Here is a 25,605-nt window from a genome sequence, read left to right as displayed (position 1 = left end):
CATAGTTCTGACCATATTCAAATCAAAGCAGGTCTCAATATGCGTTTCGATTTGATGCTTGGTGTAATTACGCTCTGCATAAACGGTAGTTGCTCTATGTAGACAGACAGGACAGTATACGCACAAGCGTATATGCAATGTAAAGTCCCATCACGAAAAATATTCTATTATAAAATGAATTAACAAATATTAACACTGTAATCATTAATATAAATATGGATTTTTGAAGATTTTTTTTACATTCGATACATAAATCAGGATGCTTTTAATGAATACTGTACAATGCATTTTTATAGTCTATCTTAGTTGCATACAAATGTTCTGTGCTAGCTAGTGGCATGCATACATAATAGTTAGATGAGAATGATAAGTTACCATCCGTAATAATTTTTAACATAAAAACTATGCTGTATCAGTCATCATTATCAGTCGGCAATTACATCTGCCCTGTAGCTGGTGGAAGTGATACGGCTAAAACCAATCGTACTTACAGTAAACCTAGGCTTTGAATAGGTCGCATCTGCTTCAAAGCTCCCTCGGCATGCCCTTACTGTACATGGTTTATGTTAGTTTGCCTCTTCCCTCCCCTTTACGCCCCTTAAGTCATAGGGTGTCGTGTTATTTTCTGTCAGACATGAATTGCATGCAATTGTGTTCATTGGTGTATGGTTAGTTTCTGAGCATGCGCAGAGCTATTTCACGCAAGCTATACCATGTGAATGGATGGATGTCCAAACATGAATGAGACCAATCTTTTCGTAGGTAGCATGCAGGTTTCAAAAATGCTACCTTCTAAGTTATGCAATTACTTTTCCCAAATAAGGACTCTAATGCATATTAAGGGGGAATTACTGCTACTACGGTAATAGTACGCTTTATTACTGTTAGTATGGTCACTTCAAAGCTGTGAGCCGCGAGCAAAAGTTTGTGTTAAAATTAATGTACTAACGGTAAAAGTGCGCGGGCCACTTTACTCTCACAAACAACGCGGTCAATTGAATTCCCCCCTAAATGTTGGTTCACTGTGATGTTTCAGAGATATAGTTATAATAACGTAATTTATTCTTAAGAAGTCTGCCTTTTTAACAAGAATCAACCATAGTAAATCCTGTGCCAGTGCACTTCAGCGCTCACAACTAGCAACACTGTTGTTTTGTAATATGTTTATACTTATTCCTCAGCCACATCCACATGATTAAACCTTTTGAAAATATATATTTAAAGAAATGTACTTACTGGGAGGATGGAGGAAGCTGTGGGTGATGTTCAGATCTGGCTTATAGTCTGAGCATTTCTGGCTGTTTGCCTCTGGAACTCTACCGTCAGGCCGCAGACAGTCTGGCAGTGTAGGAGGAAGAGAAGAGCCTTCTCCCTGGTACAAAACAGTCACAGAACACAAATGCTATTGACCCATAAAACATAAAAATTTCCCTAGCAATGCTGGATTACCTGTCATTTTTCTTAATGTCCCAATGTTTGATAATGATATGAGGAATGGAAAATGCTTGTTTGAATCCAAACAAGTTCTATTTCTGAGTGGAATATTACTTTATGTAATATTTGACATGAATTGAGCAGACAGAATGACTCAAAGTGCAAAGAACACTCACTCTGAATCAGGCTGTGTCACAATATCAGGCTCAGTGGTAAAAGCGAATTAGATATGTATCTGGTATCTTCTCTCCTTCTGACAATGAACCTGGTTTTTTACTATGCATCACTTTGTTTGCTCTGTATGCTAGGTATGATTCTCAGTATAAGCACTGTTAAGAAAAATTAGGCTAGTATATAATATTAAGCATGATAATATTTAGATTATCAATTAGAAATTATGTAGTGCTGGATGAAAAGATAGACTGGTCGTCATAGAGTGCAAGATGGGTGAATCAATTCGGCCAAATGTGCAATTCAGCAACATTCTCCAAACAACTTACAACTCTTGCAAAAACAGAATAATCAGACGAATCACTGAACGCAGGATCAATAAAAGCTCCTCTGTCACTTATCCTTCTTCCTGGACTGTTCTTGGGGAAAACACCTGTGAATGCTACTATTCATAATTGTGACTTGTGACAGTGAGCTGTGATTTATCAGTGACCTGACCTCTAATTATTCTAATCTTTATCTTCACTACTATTCTGTGCACACTTTGTACATTTACATTATACTTAGTTAGCCATTACAATATATTATAGTCCAATAGTAAGCTTTTCCTATTGTACAAATGGGCCATATCTTTCCACTTCCTCCAAATGTTTTTTATATAATGTTGGTATTTTAGATGGTAATGAATCTTGTAAATTTCTATCCTCCCCGTTTTCAAACTGTAACAAATCATACAATTACAGACTTTGAGGACAATATGTCATGTTCTAACAGTGGTGAAATCAAGGTGTATCTGAAATTACTTTTGAGTGACAGTGACTATTTGCAGCAGTTTGAGGATGAGCATGATGAGAGAGTAGTGCTGCAATGTGTTCCTTGTCAGCCTTAGAGGGATGATGAGGATGAAGATGAACTTACCTCTCATTCTCAAAAATCAGCCAGATGAGGGTGATAAGTTACCACCAGTGACTAACTCTTGCACAGGCAAAAAAAAAAAAGTTGCAAATGTGTGCACATAACCCCACATCACCAAGTACATGGTGCAAGTAAATAAATACTAGAGCCAGTGGCAAAAAAGCAAAGTAAACAGTTCCTCCTAGAGCTTATTTAGAATTAAAAAATGTAAAGGGTAGAAATAATTTATCAGATTCTGCTGACAAAGCCTTACAAAAATAAATGACTTTTTTCAGAACCTGCTTGCGAAGTTGTATCAAGCAGTAGTGGTGAAGAAAAACAATTATGCCACTAGATGCAGCTGCCAGTCATGAATGAAAGTATAATTTATCATAGGTTAAATTAAGTTGATAATGCAGTGCCAGATAGTGCCATGGCTACTAGTTCTCAATCACCTTCAACTCTACAAACAAGTGCAGAGAAAGTTAAAATCAAAACTTAAAAGCCATGCAGGAAGAAAGGCCAGTAGCCATTACAAACCAAAAATCGTTGGTGTAGATTGTTTTTCAGAGAGGGAAGGATAACATAGTGTACTGTATGCAAAGGGTCAGTTAAGGTTGCTGGTGAATAACACTTGGAATATTAGTGAGACATAGGCAGAGGAAATGTGTAATATAATTCTTTATTGATGAACAACACAGACCAGATACGTCACTGGCAGAAGTTCTAAGAAAAAAATCTCTGTATTATTGCATAGTAGTACAAATCAAGATCAGCAGAGTAGATATTGGATATGATTATTAAGCTATAGAACCACAAAACAGGAATACTGGAACTGTATTTAGGTGGAGTCAGACTAATCAAAATGTGTGGACAGGCAGTACACGCAGTCAGGAATTGACTGGGGAGCAGATAAATCAGAATAATCACAATCCAAAGCCAATAAGTGCATCACGAGTAAGAAAATCAGATGAACTGTTAAAATGCTGGAACAGACATGAAGTCAATAATATGACAAGGTCTTACCCTCATGCAATGGTTTAATTTGGCCACTGGTTGCCAGATAAGCAACAGCTGACAGTGTGGGGAGAAACACCTAACTTGCACCAGAGAACACTGAGCATGCTCAGGTACTGAGAACATTTCCCACACACAAATGCAACAGAGCATTCATAGAAACTCTGAAGAGCTTCTGCATATATATTGCAAATAGGAATGCTCTGAAAACAGGGGTGATCCAGACAGGCTCCTCACAGTACACCCCCCCCCCCTTCCCCTCACACACCTCCTTAAAGGCAGATGCCTCTTCAAAAAATTTTGGGGATGAGGGGCATGAAAAGCAGGGATCTCAGGCCCCCTGATGAGACAAGCTGTACTGGATCAGGCTCAGAAGCTGCAACAAAGATCTGCAAAATAGGTGGCTGCCCAAACATGCAGTAGCATTGTTCTCAGACTCAGGGGCCTGACCAAATGAATGGTCCTTAGGCCCGGGGGACAGGAGAGCAGAACGGGGATATGGCAACAGATTCCTTTACTGGTGGCTCGGGAATTACTAACCAATCTCCTGTTGACCACAGGAGCATGGGCTGTTGAATGAGATTTGCAGTCCCTTAAAAAACTGGACAGACTGAGGAAGGTAAAACCTCCTCATCAGGCATGGAAGTCGGGACTTCCTCAAACAGGACAAAAGGAATCCTCTCAAGATCAAATGATGAAGATAAGACTTCCTCCAACAGGACAGGCTGAATCCTAATGCTGTAGGACTTATAGAAATGTATGGAATTGATTAGTCTGGTTTTGAAATTATGACCACTGTGAGACTACAGCCATGTTTAACTGTGAAAAAAGAATCAAAAACCACTGGAAGGTAGGACTAAAACATTGGGGCTGGGCACTATGATAAAGGCCAAATTTCCTGTACTACAGTGTTTACAAAATTGTTCAGCATAAAATGGGATGTTTTGATGAGAGGCAAGGCTAACTCCTAGGTGCCACCATTGAGCCTGTTTGTTGACTTGGTACTGTGCTGGATCTGACAAAAACAAGTCCATACAGCATTCTCCAATGCAGGGAACTCATCAACATCTCCATAGAAAGGATCAGCTGCAGGCATTGACAACCCTGAAACAGACAGTGACTGAGACTTTGTGATGCTGGAGCACTCGGGTACCACAAACACAATACTCAGTCAGGGCCTGTGTGAAACTATGAACCAGAGGGTTGTCTTAATAGTACAAAGTGTTAACAAACTTGTAAGCATCACCACAAAATAGAAATGAACAAGACTGACCTTTTATCAGTATGTATAAAATTATTGGGGGAACGCAGCTTTGTAATCAGCTCACTGTTTCAAATAAGTGTTGAATACCAAGAGATTCCTGAGAAATGCTCTGGAAGATAGCAAAGGGGTGTCAGCTGAGAGCTCTATACCTATGGCCAGATCATTCTGTCAGAGACTCTGGTGGATGCAGAGAAAAATATAATGTTTAACAAACATGGTGCATCTTAGCGGTACGTAAATATGCATCACTGCAATGTGCAGCGATGCATATTTAGCTGTACCGCATCTTAGTGATGCATAGACCCTTCGGTATGATCATTCAGCTGCAGAGCCCCATAGAAATGTGCATTGGAAGTGGATTCAGATAAAGTGCTGACAATACACAGGCAGGGAGTAATAGTCAGGGGAATAGAAGTCGATGTAAGTGCACACAGAAATCAGCATACTCACAATTTAAAGTCAGGTCAGTACACATGGAATATGGAAACCAGGTAAGCTGCTGAGATGCTGGAAATATAGACATGAAGTCAATGGCCTGGAAAGGTATTACTCTCATGCAGTCATTTAAATAGGTGACTGCCAGATAAGCAGCAGCTGAGAGTGTGGGGAAAAGTGCCATCATGTTCCAGAGAAATGCACACTGAGTACACTAAGGGACTTGCATCTGAGCATGCCCAAGATCTCTTAAGATCTTCTGCCTGTACTGAATATAAGAATAGTGCTTGCTCAGAGAAAATGGTGATGTGTAAAGGACCCTGATCCAACATAGAAATAAAAAATTTCAAAACTGTCAAACCAGATGGTAGTTCCAAAAACAAAAGTGAAAATGTGACTTATACATCTAGCATTGTCCTTGCTGATGGTGGGGATGATTTACATGTTGATTGATCTGGGACTGATGCTATACCTGGTGACAATTGTGAAATGCAAATTGTCACCTAATGTTTATTATAATTGCACTGAAGAATTGCAAATCAGCCACTGGTATCAATACCAACCATCACTGCTGAAATTATTAGAGAAAGGGCAAGTTCTCTAAACACGCATTTAGTAAACATTATAGATTTAGAAATTGTGCCTTTCAAGTTTGTTAAAACTGAGTAGTTTCGGAAATGAGTGCTGTTTTTCTAGTATATTAACACATATTACCCTTTTTGTTTATCCCTGACTTGCACATGGAGTGTTGGAACTGGTGTAGGATGAGGCATCGTCACATAATTTCAATCTTCTTAGAGGTAGACACAGCTGCAGATACGTCGGGCATATCTGTTCAGGTGCCTGAACCCTGGAGCAAAGATCCACTATCATCAGCAGCACAGACCTTTCCCCCATAGTTATCCAAGCCCTAGAGCTCATAGCTTGGCTAGTTGCAGGATATGACAGGCTGGGCTGGTGGCAATATAACACGGAAACCCACATTTTGAATACCCCCTGTTACAATGCTAGACAGCCCCCAAGGACGCTATATATATATATATATATATATATATATATATATATATATTTTTTTTAGACTATCAGACCCACCCTGTCTGTTTGCTGAGAGGAAGCGGCTTTTAAATCATGACCTCTTTGCCTAAAGAGAATGTGACCTGATCGTGCTGTCTATGGAACATCATTCCAGATAAGCGGAAAAGTTTTTATTTCTGGTACGCATACATCCATATACATGTGGATTTGGTGACCCTTAATTCATGCTAAGGGACTTGTTATTGATAATACACTGGTCCTATGCCGTGGAATTTCCATGTTTGATACGTATACACCCTTATCACTTACACCTGGGTGATATATATATTTTTTGGTCTCTGGTTTTCTCATCACTGGTGCTCAAGTCCCACTGTGGATTCGTGTATGACTCCATTTGCATTATTGTACTACACTATTGTGCGCCTCCTCCTCCATCTTTTTTCTACAGATTTTTCCATGCAACACCGCCTGGCGAAAGGAGGATTGGCAGCCACCTGTACATGGGGAGTGTACTTTTAAGAAGAACATAGACTTTATGTTGCAATTAATTTGTGTACTGATATATGCCTTAAGCGCCATTCTATATCTTTTATTGTGATATATATATATATATATATATATATATATATATATATATATATATGAGTTTGGATATGTTAAGGTACCACAATCAATAGCACCACCAAACTACAAATGTTACTTATGTTATTTTTGTTATGTTATTGTCTTTTTTAAAAGAAATAAAACATTTTTATTTTGCTTCTGTGAAAAGGATTTCATTTTGTGGGAGCCCCTTGCATATCCCTAGTCTGGTTTAAATATTTTTTTATTGGATATCTATGGAGATAACACGATGACAAACGACAGTGAGAACACCTCTTCTTCTCCCACAATATCATTATTTAGTTCACTGACCTTTTCGACAGTGTTTAAAAGAGTGGTTGGTGATTTTGTTGGCAAATGCTATTTCCCTTCAACATTTTTTGGGATTGAAATACAAACCAAAAAATCATCTATTCTAATCCCACAAAGTGCATTCAGAACATGTGTCTGCACTTATTGTCCAGCTTGCATATTAGAAATGTTGGACAGAGAATTTGGATATGTATTGTTCCTCTGTGAAAATTAAATTTGTTTAAAGTAAAGTAAGTTGGGTCACTAAAATAAATGTCTTTCTATTTGTTACCTTTTCATTGTATTCTAAATAATGAAATTTTTCACATTTAGCCACCTGCTAACTTACAATAATGTATAATTTGTCTTTCATAATTACCACTCCTGGTATATAGCACAGAAGGTCCAGCACAGTGTTACTGACACTGTAAAGATGGGTGGAATATTACCTTGCCTATTTACGTATTATTTGGCATTACGTTACATTAGTGTGCAAGTTTTTGGAACGGTGTTTTGTTTTGTTTTTGGACGGAGAGGACGGTGTTCATCTTTTAAACAAAGCATGGAAATATGTAAAACAAAAATATAATATATTTTTTAAACAGTCTGAGTACTTTACAGATTTGCATTATGAATAGTTCAATTTATATTCCTTAACATGGAATACAAACACGTGGGAAGTAATGGTAAGGTAAAGTGATCAATGTTGTAAGATGAAATTTAACTAGCAAAGATATTAAACTGTGTCACCAACCCTGTGGTACCATTATCAACGTGCTACTTTACAGTTATAGTACTTATACAGATTCATTTTCCAAAACAGTTTCTAAAGACAAGTACGTATAAGCCACTCTGCATCCTTAGCTATTGCCTGTACATAGTATTGATGAAAAACTAGATGGATAACTGCCAAATTACTATCGAGAATATAAGAAAAACATGTATTGGTATGCCTGTGCTGACAAATCAGGAGCTGCCCTCTACTTTCCAGCAAACAATCTGCTATAATGTGCCCTAAAAGTTCTGTAATCTGTGATCTTATATACATACACAATAGAGTACACGCACAATATACAAGTCCCAATCATATAATGTCACAAGTAGTCAAAAGTCTGAATATAAAATCAAAGCAGAAAATATATCATAGCACAACATGTATGCTGAATAGCTAATTTCCACAATAATGTAGTCTTTTCCCCAGCATATGTGGAAGAAACAAGCTGGCTTCCCCGACAACTATGTGGGAAGAGTTTATATCTACATGCTGATATCCATCTTAACTGGGACTGTGTCGGGGAACCTGTCTGGCCATTTTGAGGAGAAGGATACATGATTTGTGTACAAAGCTAATTTGCAAACTATAACTTGTAAGTGTACACTCAAAAGGGACTGGAACATGTGGTAATACTGATTTATATTTAAATATACACCTGATTAATTAAAAAATATTTTTGGAAATTAGCCTTTCAGCATACATGTTGTGCTATGATATATTTTCTGCTTTGATTTTATAGAAATATATCCTGGGAGGGCATCTTTGGAATTCTACATAGGATCTCTGGTAGACTCAACTTCTGAACCTTCGCTGTTTAGATAGACTCTGTTTTTACATGATCATTCAGACTTTTGGCTACTTGTGGCATTATCTGATTGGGACTTGTATATTGTGTGTGTACTCTATTGTGTATGTATATAACATCCCAGATATTTTCATATTTGGGAGCGCCATCTCTATTTCCATAATTTTTTTACAGTACTATAGAGAATGATTTACCTAAATGCCAAAAATTGATATGAGCTAACAAAATATAACTTTGCTATTTGGGCAAAATGTATATGTCTATCCTCTCCATTAGTGCATAAGAACTCACCTGTGCTTCTACAGTATAGGCACTCCAGAGTGGCATCAGTATATCATGGCTGTAGCCACTCACATAGTCTTGGTGGTGAAGGTGGCAATATGTGTTATTTTCAATTACATTCCTAGGTCTGCCATATGGCAAATATTTTGCCTCCAACTGATTTACTATGGAACAAAGTATAGACACAGTTATAACCAATAGAGTGAAATAATTTACTGGTGCCACATAATATATCAATGTTACTTACTGTTTGTTTCATCAAAGTTTAATCTTCCATTTAGAATGGATTCATCAACCTTAAAATAAATAAATAATGTATTAATATTAATTTGTTGGTAATATGTAAAACATTGACTGATAAAGTACCAATAGATGTCTGACAATGATATCAATGATTGGGCTGCAGACGTCTAGAGTAAGTTGGGTTTGTCAAACCACTGCAATAAAAGTTTGCAAATATAGGAATATTCTTCAGTGTTTTGCGAGGACTTGAAAGCTATATTTCTTTATACAATAGTTTAGAATATTCTGTGTTCGTGCGTTAGTAAGCATAGGTTTTCAGGTAGTTAAAGCAAAATAACTAAAAAATATGAACTCACAATGTAGGTAATTTACGGAATGAAAAAAACATGGCCCCACGGCATATTCTAATCTGCAAATGCACAGATTTGTCCTCTGCCTTGCGCATACATAGGAGCATGCTAAGATTCCGCATTTGGTACCTACCCCTGTAAAAACAATGTATGGCTAATTTTATGTAATAGTTTCTATTCATGGTGTCAAAGAGTAAAACAAAGGTGGTTCAAAATCTTGCCTACTACCTCTTCTGAAACAATCTCTTCATTTATATTTTAAAATATGGCTGAGAGGACATTAGGGGTTATATTTACTGAACTGCAAGCTTGAAAAAGTATAGATGTTGCCTATAGCAACCAGATTCTAGCTGTCATTTTGTAGAATGCACTTAATTACTGAAAGCCATAATCTGATTGTTTGCTATAGGCAACATCTACACTTTTTTAAACCCGCAGTTTAGTAAACTAAGTGGAACTGCTAAACGCTGGCAGATTAATAGTTATTTGGCTTTAACTTACCGCATAATTGCAGGAGCAGCTTAAATTGGAGGTTGGTGGTGTAAATGAACAGGTTGAAGGCAGTGATTTCTCAGCAGCATGCGATGGAGTATAAAAAGGTTTTTCTAGTAAATGGTTCAGGCTGCCATGGGTCCCATTGTTTGGAGCTGGCTGGATTTTTAACAAGTCTGTTTAAAAGAAAGTCACTAGTATCAATAATTGAAAAGCTCTTATTTACACAAATAAAACTATTACCTTAAAGCAGGTGTGTACAACCTTGTTAAGTCTAAGGCCTATATTGGGAGATAGTACTTAGTTGAAGGGGTCGCAATAAAACCTATTTGTGGTTATGTTATAGTTATAGTTCTCAAAATTGTTAAAAAGTCTCTATGTGGAGTGAAGTGTGTGCACCACCACAATGAGACCCAATACAATGTAGGACTGATATCCAGGTCTTCTTTTATGCATCCTAGTTCCCACAGGCTACACAAAATGACCTTGTGGGTGACATGTCGTGCATCCGTACCTTAAATGGTATTTCCAATGATATTTCATTCTTTTACTAAAAAAGTGTGTAAATGTTGACTTTAAAAAAAGTATTCTAACATTTCTCAGTAGTCCTCTTCAGCAGTTTTTCTGCTATCTTGCCAACCTAGGTCGCTGAGTTTGAGAAGCCTGGTATTCATCATGGATCACTGCTATGGAATCATGGGTTTTGCTACAAGGAACCCACAGGTTAGAGCCCCCTATCTCGATGGCTCAATCTCTATGGTTGGAGAAAAGACTATGATCGGGGATGGTAGCAAAGTTTAAGAAAGCATAAAACTAACCAAAGAGCAAGGGCAGCACTCATGTGTTTGTAAATGGCACACAAGGACTAGGCCAGGATCACTAGCAGACTGCAATGGTTGAAGCAAAAGGCAGGGATGAAAACAAATAAATTATAGAGAAATAAGGCATTGTTTTCCCATAAGTGAGAGGCCGAGGCAAGGGCCTAACCAGAGAGTGAAGAGATTATGAATGCCTCTTTGTCATGTTTTGAAATGCTCTTTGCATAAAGAAATCCTGAAATCCTCTCCTGTTGTTACTTCAGACTTACTGCACATGACCAATGCTCCTGCATTATAACTTCCGGTGTTGGGTACCATGACAGAGCTCAACAGGAGGCAACTGAGAAGCTGATAAGGAAGTATAACTTGTTTTTAAATCCATGTCCACTCACACATTTTGTTAAAAGACTAAAACATTTGTGTGGAGATACCCTTTAAGTGAATTCTACATTAGTTATTTTAAATTAGGGTTGCATGAAATCAGGAAACATACCTGATGCAACAGCCATTGCAACTACTACTGTTACAAAAATACTGTTGTTAGCTCACTCACAGAACTGTAAAGATCCCATATTAAGTGAGATTTTCACTTATTTATACATTTATTCTAGATTACTTTTCAGTCAGGACCACAAATATTACAGGCACATTAGTCCTGCAGGATAAAGGCATTTCAATTATGCTTGGTTCTCGCATTATATCAATGACCTCAAACGTGGATTATAATAATAAGGATGTTTGGGGCAATAGCCCATAGCCCAGGGCTGTAGGAGCTCAGTTATGTATTTGTGAAAACATTCTGCCTGCAATTTACATTTGCAAGGCTATAGTGCTTTGCAGACTTTATCCATGTGACTATATTTCACCGCATATTTGGGTGATATCCGTGGCAATGGGTTACGAGACAAGTAGTAAGTAGGTGTAAAAAGTAGGTGTAAAACTGCTGACGGAGCTCACTGCTTGAGTAACCCAATTCCCAACATAGTAGAAGTCTTAATCCCTCACTAAACAGCCTTAACTATATTCATTTTTATTTATAAAGAACATCCAATTATATTTTCAACAACATTGTAGATTTCTTACCTACAGATGTAGCAAACTTTAAGTTGAGATTTAACATCATATGATAGTTATTTGAAAGGCATGTGATGCATTACATCTCAATTTAAAGTTTTCTACATCTGTATTTAGTTTACATAAAAGACAAGACCAAGGGTGACTTGCTCAGGTGCACATAGAAATTATATTGAACACTGTAATATTTAAAAGCTAAAACAAAAATGAAGGCATAGGCAACTCACCACACATTAAGTTATAGAGCTCGATATTATCAAAACACTCTACTTCCAATTGCTTTTTAAATCCAGGGCCATGTCCTATAAAGATTGCCTGAAAAACAGTAACATATGAGTGACAGATAATTATTTTTCTGACATGAAAGAGGGCTTTTTCTAAGCTATTCTAGTTAATTATGAATAATTGCAAGCAGACACAGATCCAGGCAAAGTGCATTGTGGAATATGATAAGGTGCAGTAATTATGCACAGTATTACAATAAAGCCCAAAACAAGTTCATTTCAAAACCCATATACAGAAGTCATAAACTCGTGCATTGCATATTGATAAATTGGTATTTGATGAAAGTTTTGTAGTTTCAGGTTTGGGGACATTGATGTGTAATTTATATTGAGAGCAAAGACAATTGTATACACAAAGAAATGCTCCTCTGTGCATCAGTTATTTATTTTTTTAAAAGTGTTTTGTTTTAATAAATTGTTTATATGTAATAACATGTGCAGCAAAAATGATGGTAAAAACTGTAAATAAAATGTCTATAAGTATCCCTGTGACTGTATCACTTTTAAATAACTTATGGTATAAATTTATTTAAAGAAAATAGTGCAGGGCGCTTATTTATTTAATTGGACATGCACTTATTTTTGATAATGTGTATATTTTGGTAAGGGAAATCTTTAATTTCTGAGACCAGGGGGAGAAATTTAGTTTTTTCTGTTTTAACCTTTCTAGAGGAAATGCCTTATTTCTGATCTATATATCTGATACAATAAGCCTTTGTTTAGAAAGCCATTTTTATATCTTGGTGTAAGGAAATGTTTTGTTTGGGGGTTGCAGCTTTCTTGGGGAATTATTTTCTTTGGAGGAAATGTGTATTCTGCAATTGTTGGAAGAGAGGACTCATGCTAATCTCATGCTAATTAGACATTTTGATGTGTGAGAGTCATAGGAAGATGTAATTAGACTTGCTGTCAGATGTCCACTGTGTCCAAATTAAGATGCGGGATATCACAGCAAGGTTTTAAGATATCAAAGATAAGCGTAAGTATTGTTAGCTTTGCAGTGCATGTAAATTTATGTTTTGCTAAACAGGTTACATCCTGGTTCTAAAACTAGCCTGTAAGGCTGTGTCGAAAATAGTATAAAAACTGAAATGTATCATTCTGATGTTCCATCTGACCTAACCACTGATACCTTTAATCAGTGGAACTGTCCTTGAGTGAAATAAACATCACTCTCTGCTTCTTGACCCTGCTTGACAACTTCTTCAATATTGCTATAATCCTGTGACCTACAGATTAGACCCTGAATCTAATCCGTCCTCCCGCTGTTTCTAAGGTTTGGACCCAGCTCTCCAGTACCACCACTCTGCCACTACCCAGCAGCTTTGGCCAGTGTGATAGGCCAGGGGACATCCATCCACAGCACCCTGATCCATAGTAAGCGGTCAGGGTTACCAGCCAAAGTGTACAAGCACAGGAGTACACTAGCAGCAACAGTTACCAGAAGGAAAATGGTTCTGGGCGCCATAAAGGAGTCCAGTGGTGGCAGCAGGCTCCTCCTACTGTGGCAAATTTGCACAATGAAACATCTGCATATATTGTTCTGTGCTTAAGTGGACACTCTGTTAACAAAATGTGAAGAATCTACCTTCAGAGGGAAAGTGATCATATGTCTTCTGCATACATCTGTTTCAAATCACCATATTATCTGTCCTGTGTCAGTTGGTTTGGTAACCCAGACAGGAATAGGAACTGAGGGCTGTACTTAAGCTCGAAGGATTTTAAAAGCTAAGGCTGTAATTAGACTGTATTGATACTCTGAGGGTTAATAATTTGTCTGAGGAAGTACGCCCATCTGAGTCATGGGGAGGGGTCGTGGAAGTTATATGTTGGATGGGCGGAGGAAAAGCAGTTTCTTAAACAGCTGGACGTTGGCAGGATAAGTATCACTACTTTACCCTCTCTCTCCCTGCTGTCCTCTAGTGCATATATTTTTATTGTTTTTTCTTGCCTTTTCTTTCTTTTATCTTTCACTTCATTTCTACCCTGGTCCAAGTTTCCCGATTGTATTTTATATTTCTTATCCCTCTCTCCTCTCCCTCTCCTCCGTATCCTTGTTCCCCCTCCTTCCCCGGTGTCTGTCTTTGCTTGTTTAATCCCCCCTTGTCGGTCTCTTCCATCCCCCTCCTCCTCTTTGCCTTTTTTCCCCTTCTTCTCCAGTGTTTTCCCCTTCTTATCTCACCCTCCTGCCCCCCCCCCGCTTGGATGGATAATCCATCCGGTTCCTCCTCTATTTACCCCTTCTTTTCATGCCCCCTCCTTGTCCTCAGCAGGGCGCCCCACTCGCACTCCAGGAGGGTGAGCGGGTGCGTCTCGTACCCTCCTTCACTGCCTGTGGCGGAGGGCTATGCCAGTAGCCATAGAGTTCGCCACCTGGCCGTAAGTGACGAGCCTCACTTCCGGTCTCGCGGTCAAGCCTCCGGCGTCTCCCCGAGTGGTGGGGCATCCAGGTAGGTCGCGCCTTTCTTTGGTCCAGCATCAGGGCCGGGGATGTCAGGCATAGGGTTAGCTCCCATTCCCAGCAGGGGCAGCAGAACGGCACCCCCCCTCCTCCCTCAGCAGGGCCAGGACACAAGGTGATAGAGCTTCTGTTATGAGCAGGTGGGTCCTGGTCCAGCCAGCAGTACAGGGGTTTGGGTTCTTTTCCCCCAGACAGAAGGGATCATGGGCGGGGAGAGCGCAGACATGTGGGACTGTTGGCACAGCCACAGGCACAAGAGCTTAATCCTAGCAGTCACATCAGTCCAGGGGCAGGCGGGTTCCTTTGGGTCGATCAGAGGTTTTGGATCGTGTACAAGTAGATCCGCAGGATTCCGTTCAGTTCCAGTATTATTCCGGGGTCCGGGGCTCCACCTCACACCATAGCCAGCACTCCGAACGAGGCAGCAAGAAAGTTGAGGCAGCGTGCCGGGGGCGAGTAGTATATTAATATAATGTGTGCGTCTGTATGCTAAATTAATGTCTGTGTGAGAGGTGGCCAGTATATAAATGTATGTATGTATGTATGTATGCTTCAGTATGCTAAATTAATGTCTGTGTGAGTGTCAGTATGCTAAATTAATGTCTGTGTGAGAGGGGGCTGGTATATGAATGTATTGTGTGTGGGGGCCAGTATATGAATGTATTGTGTGTTGGGGTCAGTATATGAATGTATTGTGTGGGGGCCAGTATATGAATGTATTGTGTGGGGGGGCAGTATATGAATGTATTGTGTGTGTAGGGGGGAGGGCAGTATATGAGTGTAGTGTGTGTGAGGGAGGAGGGTCTTAATATAATGTGGGAGGTAGGCTATTCATTTAATTGACGAGTGTAGGTGGGGGCTAATTATTGGATATTTTATTTGTGGGGTGCTGGTGGGCAACTTAATAGTGGGTCCTGGGAATTTAAGATAGAGTAATTGGACCTTTAACTATTGCTGGGGTGGTGAGCTTTTAATTGATTGTGGAGCTGTTTGGGGAGAATGAGGTCTATTTATTAAATGTGATTAGTTCTTTTTGCAAAACTAACTGAAAAGAATTTCCTTAAGTGTCTTTTACATATCTTACACTCTTAAGAATCCCAATTCTTACAACTCTCCAAAAATGAAATCTGCTTTATAATTATGCAGCATTCTGCTAAACAGGGTAGCTTCTAAATACATGGAAAGGCCTTTGCAAAAATATTGTAGCATATAAGGCCTGAGTTATATGTTAATTGTTAAGTCCATTTGTGTCATGTAAAAATGTGACTTGCATAAGATTTGTTGCACCGTGAATATGCACAACTCACCCCCATATGTTGTGTTGAGCATATATTATGCTTGTGTCCACTTGTACTTGGAAAGGGTTAGGGTTGTAAGTTTAGTACAGTAAGGGCATGGAGACCCAAGCCAACCATGCCCTTTAGAGATTAATCTAATTTTGTTCATACTGTAAGTATGAATACAAGTCTGAAATTTTATGTGATGTATGAGTGTTAATATTCTAATATAAGTATAACCAGAGTTGTACCTCCTCTCACATGAATTTTATAGGGCATTTGTGTTTGATATAATCACATACTTGCCTACTCTCCCGGGAGGTTCATGAATTTCAAGGAGTCCTCCCAGACTCCCGGAAGAGTAGGCATTGTCCCGGATCTAGGTGGAGGCGAGTATTAATGAAGCGATTCACACCATAAAGCCATGTCCCCACTATGAAATCCAGTGAATTTTGGCATTTCATAGCGGGGCAGGGCCATTGCATCACCGTGCCCCTTCTGCATTATCACATGCCCCCCCCCCCCCCTCCGGGATCTCCCTGAGGGGAGGTTTTAAAAGTGGACAAATATGTATAATCATTAATGTGTAGCAATACAAGTGATTTTGTTTTACCACTATACTGTGGGTCATTTACTAAGGATTGTGTGTTACTAGAGGTACAGATCTTATTGAGGGTAGTCAGATGAGTAGATCTCAAGAGCTTCCTGCAGGATGCGGCATGCAGTTAGTGTGTTACAGGACATGACATAATGTACCAGTCACAAATCATTATAAAGCTATCATGACCAAAATGTCCTCTTTAATTAAGGGCAGCTGTAACTTTGTACCATATATGTACATGGGAGGAGTGACTACAAATGTAGTGAGCTTAGTAATAGCTGGAATAAGCAGGAATGCTGGGAAATTCAGTACATTGAAGCATGTCATAAATCTAAATAAATATGACTGTTGTACTGTTAAAATTATAATTTCAATATGTATTGCACATTACCTCCATGCTTTTGAACTCATTGTCATATCCATGGTTCCCTCCTCCACAAAAGGTGTATGTATTGTCCCTGTTTAAAATTAACACAAATCAAGAGAATATAGTTATCACAGTTATTTATACTTTATCAGAAATAAAACTCCAATGAAGTAACCAGTATAATCCTACAAATCTGAAAGAACTAAAAAAAGAAATTATAATCAGGTGTAGTCTAGCAAATTAATTTCCCTGAAAATATATGGCAAAATAATCCTGTTTTTTGAATATTCACCTCATTGTCCCAGAATAACATCTTATTTTTTATTTATTTTTAATTCTTTATTTTAAATGGTCAGCCAATAAAAAGCGTGTACAATATGAGGTAGAACATTTACAATGTATACATAGAAAGACATTTACATTATAGTAAATTCCAGTGAAGGCACTTTTCAGCAACTCGAAACATAGATTGACCATATTTTCATTCTTTTTTTTTGCTTTTGTTAAAGTATATGAACCAATAATATAAAAGATAAAGTGGGGGGAGGGGTAAAGGAGACTTAGAAGGGGAAAGGAAGGGGGGAGGGGGGGGACAACAAAAGCTAATGCAGGAGTGTGCTCGAGAAGAAGGAGAAATGTAAGTGTTAGAGGATCAGAAAATGGCGGACCAGGAGTAGGGTCCCTTTCGCCGTACACGGGTCATTAAGAGACAGAGGGAAACGAACGTTCTGTAAAACTGCCAAGGAGCCCACACTTGATTAAAATTGTAACCTCTATAAGTGATCTCCTCCATGGCTGCCACATGCCATATTTGCTTTTTGAGAGCGGGTAGAGATGGAGGAGAGCTGCATTTCCAGTTAAGGGCTATATGGGATTTGGCAGCTGTAAGGATGTGTGCAGTTAGTTTTCTAGAAAATTTGTCAAGGTCTGGGTGGGTAGCAAAGGAGAAAAATCCAAGGATCCTTTGCCACGGGAGAACATCTTATTTTTTAAACGCGAGTCCATAAGAATCTTAAATTGCATAGACAGCCATATGTTTTGAGGAATTGTCTGTAATTCATTAAACACAAGCAGTTATTGAATACTTTTACATTGGTTAAAAATGCATCTTGAATTAGTTCTTGTGATCAGACATATGTACCGATATATTAGCTATCTTTGGAACTAATCTATTTACCCTTAAAGCTGTATATATACCCAGTAACTATGATTCTATAGAAGGCAAACTTTGGGTTGCATTCAGCTGCCTGATGGGCACAGCATAGACCAGAATTTACATGAAATTTATAGTAACTTCAATTTTTTCTGCTTTCATGCTCAGGTTAGCCTCATGACAGAAATAAATCAAAGTACCAAAAGCATTGGTGCTGATTTTATTAAATGTGTTACCATCAGGCAGGTTAATGAATGTATTACATTGGTAGCAATGGGCCTATAAATGTGTTCTCTTATATAAGGTGTGTCTGGATGATGCAAAACCCGTGTCTGTGCTTAAGCCAACCTCTGCTATCTCCAAGGACTTGAAAAATGTTTGTACTCCCCCTTCTGCTATAAAGGGAACATCCACATAGATGCATTCACCCCTTAATGGTGAACCACAAAACAAAATCTTGTTTGTGCATGTGGGTGAGATAGTAGGAACATGGTGCATTCAGCAACAAACACCCTAATATTCCCAACTTCTCCCATAAGAAGATGCACCCATGCAGTAGACATATTCTTGGCCCCTTCACCATATAAACAGATGTTTTGGGTATATAATTACACAAAAATTGCATTTTTGCTGCAGGCCCATATTTTATCATAAATCACCTTTTATTGTTCTTTATGAAGAGGTACAGACAGAATGAAGTAATTGGTATTGAAATCAAGACAGTGTATCTTTTTGCTGCCTACACCAGTTATAGCATTCTATTTTCACTTCTTCATAAAAGACAATGACATTTATTTGACACCAGAGCTGTGCTGCATTCAACAAGTGGCTGTACACAATTAAAAGTTAGCGTATCTCTGATGCTGAGAAATGAGTATGCAACCTCAAAAATACAAAATAAAAAAAATACATGATACATTTTAGAGGTGTACTAAATTGTATATTATACCTTACAACAAGCCACTGTCTGTCCACGTAGGCATGAGCTTTGTCAATACGAATGTGGTTGGCGTAATGAAATCGCTTAGGTAGGTCATACTTCATGTAAGGCTTGAAATGTTGATCTGGTTTCTGACACTGAGGGCGACCATAACATATAAATTGCTAATTAGAATTTTAAATGAATGAGTGAAAAATAAAGTAAAATGCTAATGATCATAAATGTGCACTGTGCTAACAAATAAATGTATATTGGCATGCATATTAGCATATATGTGACTGTACTTTATTTCAAATTTAGGTTCTTTGTATCAAGTATATAAAGGATATTTGATATGATTCCCAAAATATGCAAAATATAGTGATTTAATCCATATTTGCCTACTCTCGGACTCCCGGAAGAGTAGGCAACCCTCTCGGATTCTAAAAAATGCTCTAATGCACGGCATTCAATGTCGAGGGTGGGGCTTATTCGCATCATGAAACCCCACCCCCTCTATTAAATGCTGTGAACTTATTTCATAGTGGGGCGTAGCTATGGTGACGCAAAGACGTCACCACCGTCCCCTCCTACCCTTGTCACGTGACCTGTCCTCCAGGAGGACAGGTCACGTGACAAGGGTAGGACAGAGTCACAAGGGTAGGACAGAGTCACAAAGTAGGCAACTATGATTTAATCTGCCCCCCCCCCTAGCAAAGTATCCTTCATGCACCAAATGCACTCAGGATTATGGGTCAGTGCATGAATCCACTCACCATAATGGCAGCGACTGCAGAAGCGAAAATTTTTGTACTGTCTGATGGAAGATTGGGGGCATTTCTTGTTGAACGCAAAGCATGTGTGTTTTTTAACCACAGGGATAAAGGAGATTTTGTTTTGCAGGATGTGATTATTTAAATTAAACTGGAGTGGGCAAGGATGCATTAAGGGGGCTTACTCTGTTTTGGTATCTAACTTGCTGGTATAGGAAAAATGTGTCTTATTAATGTCATGGCCCTGAAAGGAGAAATATTGCTGAGGCTGCTGTTCTTGTATAATAAACTTTCTAAACGAGTAGTAATAGGATGTTGCCTTATTCTTTATAACTGCATTAACTGTTATCTTAAGGAAATATATGTTATGTTAGCTGTTGCTTATAGATGTTTTGCAGGAGATGCTATACACTACTCATTGCTCTGCACACAATTAAAAATGAACATGTTCCTACTCTTCACACCTCCTAAGTAAATTACTGTACTCTGAGTAGAGTACATAAATATAATAATGAACATGTGCATGGTTGACATTCATTGAACACAGTGGTTGTTAACTATTTATTACTGAAGTTTAACTTAGTTATTATTGGCATTATACCAAACTTTGCCTAAAGCTGAGTACACATTTGCTTTGCCATTCTATTAATCCTCATCTATAGTGTTGTTGGGATAAGACTAGAGTACTAGCACAGCAATAAGTAATAAATACAGCAGCTGAAGGTAATACAACTTGACTGTATTTTTTAATATTACTAATATACTGGTTATTCACTGTTTTTGCCCATCGACTAGTGTTTAACTAGTCTATTAATCACTGTGTGAGAATTACTCTGCCCTGTTGAATTCTCATTCATAAACTTAAAAAGGGGTGTCTGTGGCACTCGCAAGTTGCTTGACAGTCAGATGTATCAAAAATGAAATGATCCCCATCTCAGAACTATGGGCTCTGCTTATTAAAGGGCGAAAAGCATCCATCACCAGTAAAAATGGGTGATATAGGGCTGCATACTATACATCAAGGGGTCGCCCCTGCTAGTGTTAAGGTGCGTCTGGGCTCCTTGGCATTAGCTTCCCTGTGCATATTCACCACAATCTTCTGTTATTACCTTATTTAAATAAATCTTTTTTTTCAATTGGGGATTGTTTTAAAATATTTTTTTCATATATTTATCTATTTTTAAACATTCCTTTGATCACTAAGTGGAACTGAAAGTCCAAGCCTGGGATCTTCTAACAAGATAGCTCTTAGTGCACCAGGCAAGTATTGCTCAGCTGCCTCGGAGGGATTTTATTGATCAATCGTGGCAATAGGTGGTTTCTAGAAAACGTACCCTATCGCCATATATTGATAAAGAGGCCTATATGATTGTAAGCTTGCGCGCAGGGCCCTCTTACCTCTTTTTATGTTTTACCCAGTATTGTTTATTACTGTGTTTGTCCCCAATTGTAAAGCGCTGCGGAATTTGCTGGCACTATATAAATAAATGTTGATGATGATGATGTGTGAACAGCATACTGCAATTTAATACCGCCAGTTCAGGACTTTTGAAATCACAATTATTATATTACTACTGCTAAATTTTTATTATTTTTGCCCTCTTGTAAGTAGTGGCTAACACGTCCAGTTTTAGCTATATCAGATGAAATTCTTTTTTATTAAATTTTTATTTTGTTCTTGATTTGGTGTACCACAATTATTATATATATACTATTTGACCTAGATTTAATGTATCAGAGGAATTTCTGTACAGGTTATTAATTGATCACTGTGGAAAATTGCTCTGTCATTGCTCAGCAACACTTCATAAATTTCTTTTTGTAGTTATTAAAAATGTGTGACTGACAGTTAATGTTGAGTTTTTCAGAAGCCTACTCTGATATATCCTTTTTTTGTTCCATTAATACTTAAGCCTATTAATTAAACATGATGAAAAAAAAGTGCAGTGGAAACACAGATCGAAAATATGGCTGTTAAAAGAAGCCACTGGTTAAAATTTAATAGATTACACTCAAAGCTGGGACGCAGCTCCAGTACTGGTACTTTCAGCAGTCATAGTAGTAATCCACCTAGCCTTCATGAGATTATTCAGCCACACAACTTGCGTACAAAAACCTGACTTAAACATCAGTGGCACTGGACGACTGAAGAGCAAACCCTATCTCCCTTAGAATCAACAGCACTTGAACAACAGCAAGATATAAAATACTCATCTAGAGTTGCAGTTGATGTTGTCATAAACTCAGTGGCACCCACAGCTGCAGTATTTGGTCAAAAAGTAAGACATGTAATTACTGGTTTCACTAGTGTAAACAAACTATACTGGTCATTATTGAAAAGGCTGTTTTTGCATTTGCTAAATCTTATCAGTTGCATATTAGTATCAACAGATCCACCCACTCCCATCACCACTTATTATTAATTCCATCTGAGGCAACAGGATCATGGAAAGAAGGGAAAGTAAATAGGACAAGGAATTTAAATGGCTGAGTGGCAGCAGCTTGGACTATTTGAAAGACATTAATATCTGAAAAGAAAATTAACTTATTAAGAATGTATAACAACAAATAATAGTCTTCAGAGCAGAGCTGACAGCACTGAAACTTTTCAATGTTGATAGTACATTAACATTATTGAAAAGTTAATTTCATTTATTGTTAAATAGCGTTACTGGGCACTCCCCATACACTGTTATGGGGAGTGCTTAGTAAAACGATAAGAGATGCAAAGCAGCAGATATCTGCTGTGATACTACAATCATAAATACTAATTTAGTGTTTAATCCCCGAAAACTGTTGTGTTCGGGGATTTTACAGGGGGAGAACGTTTGATAAATAGGCCCCTAAATGTTCATCTTTCTCTCACTCTCTTTCTGATCTTTAAAACACTTGCTCCTCACATTTTTCCTTTAGCACTTTTACTCTATTCCACAATTTTACTTCACTTCTCTCACACTTTTTCTCTCTCCTTATCAATCTACGTTTTAGTCTCTCTTTGTCTCTGTACAATGCTACCTTCTCAAATCAGACATTTGTAGCATTTTTTAACATAAAAGAATGGGTATGGAAGCTGCAGAATGGAACTAATAGGGGAGAAATCCAATTGGAACAAAAACTATAGGGCAAATGTCATGTGAAATTCCAGAGCCAAATATGGAATTAGGCCAATATTTTGTCTAACAATTTTCAAAATTATGCTGAGCTCCAATATGAACTCATGAGAATATGTATGTTATCTGCTAGTATTAACATACCAGACCTAAGCTTTCAGTGAATCAGCAGCCAGTTATTACATGTAAAATCTCTAAGAGACACTTTGATCTTACATAATAACAACTACAGTCACTACAGGCTCTTCTGTATAAAAAGTAGCTAGCAACTCTATGCAATATACTATGTGAGAAATAGATGTTTTTTGTACTTGTGCAGAATTAAACTTCTTTATTGATAAAAATAAATATTAGTATTTAAGATAAATAATAGGAAATAGTGTATTTACTGTATTATATTAAAATATTGCTACTATGTAATGTTATTAGTTGGAATAAAGAAGCACAATGTTAAAACAACTAATTGTTCGACATTGATCAGAATGGCACATTTTCTTGTATTTCTGGTGCATATAGTTTTACTGATGACAATTATGAAGTTAAAGGATGTTAACAAATTGATTCTGCGAATGGTAATTTTATATGAATACATAACAGATGTGTTAAGATTTGATACAGATATCCTTTAGATCAGGGCCGGACTGGCCATCTGGCACTTCTGGCAAATGCCAGAAGGGCCAATGGGCAGATGGGCCGGTCAGGTCCCGGGCAGTCAGTGCACGGTGTACTGACAGCGTACACCGTGCACTGACACAGCATGAACTGACAGCCTGGTGGCTGGCTCCTGCCCAGCAACGAGCCACCAGATCACATGTGCACTGTCCAGTCGGCCGGGTCAGAGGAGCGTAGAAAAGAAGAAGAAAGAAGACAAAAACAAGAAGAGAAAAGAAGAGAAGTGAAAAGAAGATGAAAAGGTAAGTACAGTAAAGACAGTAAAACGGGGGGGGGGGGGGGGGTGCAGAAAAAAGGTGAAGGATGCCACACAGAAAAAGGGAAAGGGTGCTAAAGAATGGCACACAGAAAAGAAAGAATGGCACACAGAAAAAGGTGAAACGGGGGGAGGATGGCACACGGAAAAAGGGAAAGGGGGCTAAAGAATGGCACACAGAAAAGAAAGAACGGCCCACAGAAAAGAAAGAATGGCACACAGAAAAAGGTGAAATGGGGGGAGAGGATGGCACACAGAAAACGGGGGGGGGGGGGGGAAGAAAAGTGAGGATGCCACACAGGAAGGGGGGAAGGGAAGAGAGAGGATGCCACACAAGGGGGAGGGAGAGAAGAGAAAGGATGCCACATGAGGGGGGGGGGGGTGCTGTATATTCCTGCTTGATATTTATATAAACTCACAGTTTATGCAAATATAATTTAGTTTGTTAATATGTTTACTCTGTGGCATAATATGATTTGGGGCACTATTGTGGCATAATATGATTTTGAGGCACTACTGTATAGTATACGATTTGGGGGCACTATTGTGGCATAATATCAACTGGGGCAATATTGTGGTATAATATCATTTGGGGGCTACTAATTGGAAGTGGGGCTGTTTGGGAAAAAAATAACGTTTATTTATTAAATGTGATTAGGAATTATTTAATGGCAGTGATGGTTGCAGGAAATAGGTAAATTTTTAAAAGTAAATGCGATTTAATTTGTTGCTGGGGTTGTTTGGAGGGAGGTATATAGGTTTATTTATTAAACGTGAATACTAGTATTTTAATGTTTAGGCCTAATTATAAAACATGGGTTGCATTGATTAAACACCAGGGCTGGTTGGAGGTTTCTAAATTACATGTACCCATTTTTTTTTTCAAAATAGGGCCTCCAGCATTTGAGGATTCAAACAAGCAGCAACTAAAGACATCAGCAGCCACAGGGGGTGAAAGTAACAAGAACACTGGTGGGGAAGTCCCGAATTTTGGTGACTGTCTCGTTTAGTGAAATTTGGTCCGACTACAAGGACAGTTGGGAGGTAAGTACCACTTCACACTGTACTGCTTGTGAAGGCAGAGCTGCGTGCAACTAACAGTATTGCACACAGTATTGCCTGTGTATTTGTCTAACATTTTGTCTAATATGATAACCATGTGTCACAAACTTACTTGCTTTCTGCTGCTGATTTCCTGTCTCTGTGTACAGCAGCACTTCCTGGTTTGGGTGGTCACATGATCGTGGCTGGGAGGCGGCTTTTACTATCCACAGACTATATTAAGCTCACCTGGACACTGCAGCCTTGTCAGAGCAACAAGTTCACTTCTTGTTCCTGGCTCCTGTGCTTCGTGGATTGCTGTGTCTTCCAGTCTCCTGTGTCTTCCTGTGTGCTGATCTCTGCCTGTTAGACTATCCTGGCTCTCCAACCCCTGTGTCCCGACCCGGCTTACTGGCCATCCCTCTGTTCTTGTGACCCATGTACTGACCCCGGCTTGTTTGACTCCGAGTTGCCTCCTGATCCTGCCTGACTCCATTCCTGTGCACCGAACCGGCTTGTCTGACTCCACATCTTCCGCTCCACTCCGCTGCACTACATCTTGGGGCGAACCTGAGGACCGCGACCTGCGACTCCTGGCAGCGAAGCCCACCCCGCCTTGCGGCTGTTCTTGGTGAACACCGGGGAGATCGTTAGACTCCGCGCCTCAGGTAAGCCAGCGCTAATCAAGATTAGTAGTAGTAGAATCCA

General features: G+C 38.7%; 1 protein-coding gene across 1 annotated transcript in view; it reads right to left on the bottom strand.

Moving 5' to 3' along the window:
• Window positions 1-25,605, bottom strand: part of ENPP3 (ectonucleotide pyrophosphatase/phosphodiesterase 3) — a 170,062-nt gene that overhangs the window by 34,130 nt on the left and 110,327 nt on the right. The window contains exons 15-21 of the mRNA XM_075203086.1: window positions 19,076-19,203; window positions 16,998-17,064; window positions 12,211-12,298; window positions 10,101-10,267; window positions 9,254-9,302; window positions 9,016-9,170; window positions 1,237-1,372 (exon numbers count right to left, since the gene is read on the bottom strand). Of these exons, the coding sequence (XP_075059187.1) occupies window positions 1,237-1,372; window positions 9,016-9,170; window positions 9,254-9,302; window positions 10,101-10,267; window positions 12,211-12,298; window positions 16,998-17,064; window positions 19,076-19,203 (790 nt within the window). The remainder of the gene's footprint in view (window positions 1-1,236; window positions 1,373-9,015; window positions 9,171-9,253; window positions 9,303-10,100; window positions 10,268-12,210; window positions 12,299-16,997; window positions 17,065-19,075; window positions 19,204-25,605) is intronic.

The sequence above is a fragment of the Mixophyes fleayi genome, chromosome 3 (genome assembly GCF_038048845.1).
Source record: "Mixophyes fleayi isolate aMixFle1 chromosome 3, aMixFle1.hap1, whole genome shotgun sequence".
Classification (NCBI taxonomy): Eukaryota; Metazoa; Chordata; class Amphibia; order Anura; family Limnodynastidae; genus Mixophyes; species Mixophyes fleayi.
This window is presented reverse-complemented; position numbering and strand designations above follow the sequence as displayed.